At 48.4% G+C, this 4,530-nt stretch overlaps 1 protein-coding gene across 3 annotated transcripts in view; it reads right to left on the bottom strand.

The window, feature by feature from the left end:
- Positions 1 to 4,530, bottom strand: part of Fgr (FGR proto-oncogene, Src family tyrosine kinase) — a 29,086-nt gene that overhangs the window by 8,687 nt on the left and 15,869 nt on the right. For all 3 annotated transcript variants that reach the window (XM_031378948.1, XM_031378949.1, XM_031378950.1), the window contains exon 5: positions 3,708 to 3,806. In XM_031378948.1, coding sequence (XP_031234808.1) covers positions 3,708 to 3,806 — 99 coding nt within the window. The remainder of the gene's footprint in view (positions 1 to 3,707; positions 3,807 to 4,530) is intronic.

Here is a 4,530-nt window from a genome sequence, read left to right as displayed (position 1 = left end):
CCCCGTCCCTCCACACATACACACACATACACACACCACCACACACACACACACCACCATTGCCACCCCGCCCCTCCACCATCCTTCATGCTTTCTGCCGCTTTCCACAATCTGGCCTCCTTCCTTTTATGGTCTGGACTTGCTCATGTCCTTCTGCTCAAGAAACCCCATGTCACCTCATAAACAACCCCCTGAACTGTCCATCTTTCCTAGAGGGAAGAAGTTCTGAGTCCTACATTGCTGTATTTTAAAGTTTTATTTCTTTGTAATTACTGCACACGCATGTGCATGCAAGTGTTCATGGGGGCCGGAAGAGAGCACCAGAGCCCCTGGAATGGTAGTTAATGATAGTTAATGAGGGTTATGAGTCCCCATGAAGGTGCTAGGAATTGAACCCTGGTCCCCTGGAAGAGCTACCTGTACTCTTAACCACTGACCCATCTCTACGACCCTCTACTTTTTTCTTTTTCTTTTTCCTTTTTTAAAGATTTATTTTATTTATTTTATGTGTATTAGTACACTGTAGCTGTATGGATGGCTGTGAGCCATCATGTGTATGGCTGCTGGGAATTGAACTCAGGACCCCTGCCGGCCCCACTTGCTCTGGCCCTGCTCGCTCAGGCATAATTCACTGTAGCTGTCTTCAGACACACCAGAAGAGGGCGTCAGATCTCATTACAGGTGGTTGCGAGCCACCATGTGGTTGCTGGGATCCAAACTCAGGACCTTTGGAAGAGCAATCAGTGCTCTTACCCGCTGAGCCATCTCACCAGCCCCACTTTTTTCTTTTTGAACAACAACAAAAATTATCGCATTTTCTGTATTCATTTTGTGTGTGCACCGTGCACATGCATGCTAATACAAAGGAGGTCGGAGCACAAATCCATGCATGCTGGCTCTCTCCTTTCACCCTGTGGGTTCTGGAGATCAAACTCAGGTGGCAGAGTTGATAGCAAATGCCTTTACCTGCTGAGCCATCTTCTGCATGTTCGGTCCTGGCTTCTCAGCTCATCTTCACTTAGACCCACATTTCCCCTCTTGAGACAATGCTTCCTCCTCTTCCACTACCTCCCTCCTTCCTGGACTCTGCTGTCAAGTCCACTTTTACATCCCATTCAACAAAGGTGCCTTATGAAGATCACCCCATTGCCAAGGATGAGGGCAGCCTAAATTCTCCCCTCCCCCCATTTTCAGAAATTTGTCCTCCAGCCTTGTATATTCTGCACTGGCCTGGCCTGCTTTCCTCTCTTCTCTAAGGTCATCCCCAGAGTCAAATCCCAGGAAGCTCTCTCTCTCCCTCCTCTCTCCTACTAGGCAGCTCTAAGTGTCATCTCTGCTCGGATGAGGCCCAGTTCATTACCAGCACCAGTGTTATAGGGGAAAAAAAAAAAAGACAGATTCTCGGGGACAGTTAGGAACAGGTGCCCCTTCCTCTGGGATCATGAAGTGGCATGGCCAGACATCTCTTATGCACAGCGCAGCCCGGTCTAGCTTCAGGCAACTTCCTTCGCCTGTAGTTTCCCTCTCTATATACCACAAAAGAACAATCCTGCACCCCTAGAAACTATGAATGTCCACCTGCTCCTGTGTCTGCCATTTTATCAACTGACACGGCACCTAACTTGCTTCTTGCAGGTCTTCTCACTTCGCAGAGTCCGAGTCCTGAGGACTCTCACTCTGGTTTTGGAGAGAGAGTCTTATGTAGCCCAGACTACCCTCCAATTCACTACAAATGCTGGTTTTGTGTCAACTCCATACAAGCTAGAGTCTTGTAGGCGCCTCCCTCCCCTCCAGGAAATGCCTCCCTGAGATCCAGCTGCATGGCATTTTCTCAATCAGTGATCAATGGGGGAGGGCTCAGCCCATTGTGGGTAAGACCATTGCTGGACTGGTGATCCTCAGTTCTATAAGAAAGCAGGAAAAGCAAGCCAGTCAGCAGCACCCCTCCATGGCCTCTGCATCAGCTCCTGCCTCCAGGTTCTTGCCCTGGTTGAGCTCCTGTCCTGACTTCCTTTGGTGATGAACAGTGGTGTGGAAATGTAAGCTGAGTAAACCCTTTCCTCCCCAACCTGCTTTTGGTCATGTGTTTCTCTGCAGCAATAGAAACCCTCACTGAGACACGTGCCCAGCCCAGCTCTTCAAAGTCTCTTCCATCATTTTTTTTCTCACAAATGTATGGGACACAATCATGAGGATAGCTTTGTTGGGAGGAGGGGACTGAAGATGGAATCTAGGACCTTGTTCATGTTAAACTACACTCCAGCCCCTCTCTGTCTACTTAACAAAATGAACTCAAAGGACTGTTCCTTTTTTTTTTTTCTTCGAGATAGGGTTTTTCTCTGTGTAGCCCTGGCTGTCCTGGAACTCACTCTGTAGACCGGGCTGGCCTCGAACTCAGAAATCCACTTGCCTCTCCTTCCCAAGTGCTGGGATTAAAGCCGTGCACCACCACTGCCCCGCTTCCTCTTTTTTTTTTTTTTTATGCATATGAGCATTGTGTCTGTATGTACACTTATTTACCAGAAAGGGGATCAGATCCCATTATAGATGGTTGTGAGCCATCATGTGGTTGCTGGGAATTGAACGCAGGACCTCTGGAAGAGCAGCCAATGTTCTTAAACACTGAGCCATCTCTCCAGCCTGACAGTTTTTAGGTTTTAAAAGATTAATTTAGCTGGGCGGTGGTGGCGCACGCCTTTCATCCCAGCACTTGGGAGGCAGAGGCAGGCGGATTTCTGAGTTCGAGGCCAGCTTGGTCTACAGAGTGAATTCCAGGACAGCCGGGGCTATACAGAGAAACCCTGTCTCGAAAAACAAACAAAAAGATTTTATTATTATTTCTTATGTGTGTGAGTGTTTGCTGTGTATATGTGTGTGTATGTGTGTGTGCCTATAAAAGTCAGAAGAGGGTGTCAGATCCTCTGGAGTCAAAATTACAAATGGTTGTGAGCTACCTGTCTTCGGTGCTGGGAAGGGCAGCAATCACTGTGGACTGCTGAGCCACCTCTCGAGTTCCCCACCCATTATAGGCTTGAAAGCACACGGGCAGTAATCCCTGCTCACACCTCCCACTCTCAGGAATTCTTATACACTTTTCCTTTATAAATCTACACTGTCTCTGCTAAGATAGATGACAGATAGAGTCAGATACATACACACATAGATTTTGCCATAATGTTACTGTTACAGATAAGGCAGGGTGTAGAGTGGCTAGCACACGTAATATGTCTAGCTGGGTTCACACACCAGCTCCATCCTTACTAGCTAGGACAACTTGGAAGGAATATTCACTTTCTCTGCACTTCAGCTTCCTCATTTGGTGTTCTATTTTTTTTTTTTTTTTTTTTAAGTCTCACTATGTGTCTGGCCTGGAGCTCAGGATGCAGACCAGGCTAACCTCAAACTCAGAGAGATGCACCTGCCTCTCCCTCACAAGTGCTAGGACTGAAGATCAGCACCTCCACCCTGGCCAGCTTCCTCCTTTGTAAAACAGAACAATAGAGTTTCCATCTGGACCGCACCGCAAGCCCTGAGTTACAGACCTAGCACCTGCTGTGTTATCTGCTGTTACTGTTATCCTTGCCGTCTTTTTATAACATTGTATGTGGGGGAGGGGACTCAGAGTGGGCCCCCTCATTTCCTAAGAGATGGCCTTGGAAGTTAGCGCTGGGAGTTTTCTCCACTGGGCTGGCCCCAACCGTACTCACTCTTCAGCCTGGATGGAGTCCACAGGAGCCACATAGTTGCTGGGAACGTAGCCAGTGTGTCCGGAACTAAGGGAGCGAGCCTCCCACCAGTCATACTCCCTGTAGACACAGAACACAGAGGTAGACAGCAGCACTTGGGGTCCAGCCTGGGCTACATTAGCTGGAAGGTGGCGCGGCCAAACCTCTCCTTCGATCCCCTCCCCACCCCAAGAGCTTTACTTTGCCTGTCTCCCTGCCACTGCACCACTGCCCTAGCTGTTTTCCCTGAAAAAGGAGTGCATTGGAGGAGGCTTTTTCCTCTTGTTCCACTGAGCAGATGCCATGGGTGTTGAGACCAGCTTCCCTCCCCACTGGAAATTCCCAGAGACTACAGGCTACAGATGTCCTTTTTGGATAAAATTCAGGATTTAGACACACCTTTAAAGGTCCATGGATTCTGACCTGGCTCCATCTCCAACTTCTACTTTCTATTTGTTTGTTTGTTTGTTTGCTTTTCAAGACAGTTTCTCTGGCCAGGCAGTGATGGCACATGCCTTTGATTCCAGCAGAGGCCGGTGAATTTCTGAGTCCGAGGCAAGCCTGGTCTACAGAGTGAGTTCCAGGACAGCCAGGGCTACACAGAGAAACCCTGTCTTGAAAAACAAAAACCAAACAAAACAAAAACAAAAAAAAGACACTTTCTCTGTGGAGGCCTGGTTGTCCTGGCACTTACTCTGTAGACCAGGCTGACCTTGAACTCACAGAAATCTGCCTGCCTCTGCCTCCCAAGTGCTAGGTTGAAGACATGCGCCACCACCCACTAGGCATCCCTTTTTTTTTTTTT

Source organism: Mastomys coucha, unplaced genomic scaffold (assembly GCF_008632895.1).
Source record: "Mastomys coucha isolate ucsf_1 unplaced genomic scaffold, UCSF_Mcou_1 pScaffold18, whole genome shotgun sequence".
NCBI lineage: Eukaryota > Metazoa > Chordata > Mammalia > Rodentia > Muridae > Mastomys > Mastomys coucha.
The sequence above is the reverse complement of the archived record's forward strand: the minus strand, read 5'-3'. Positions and strand labels throughout refer to the sequence as shown.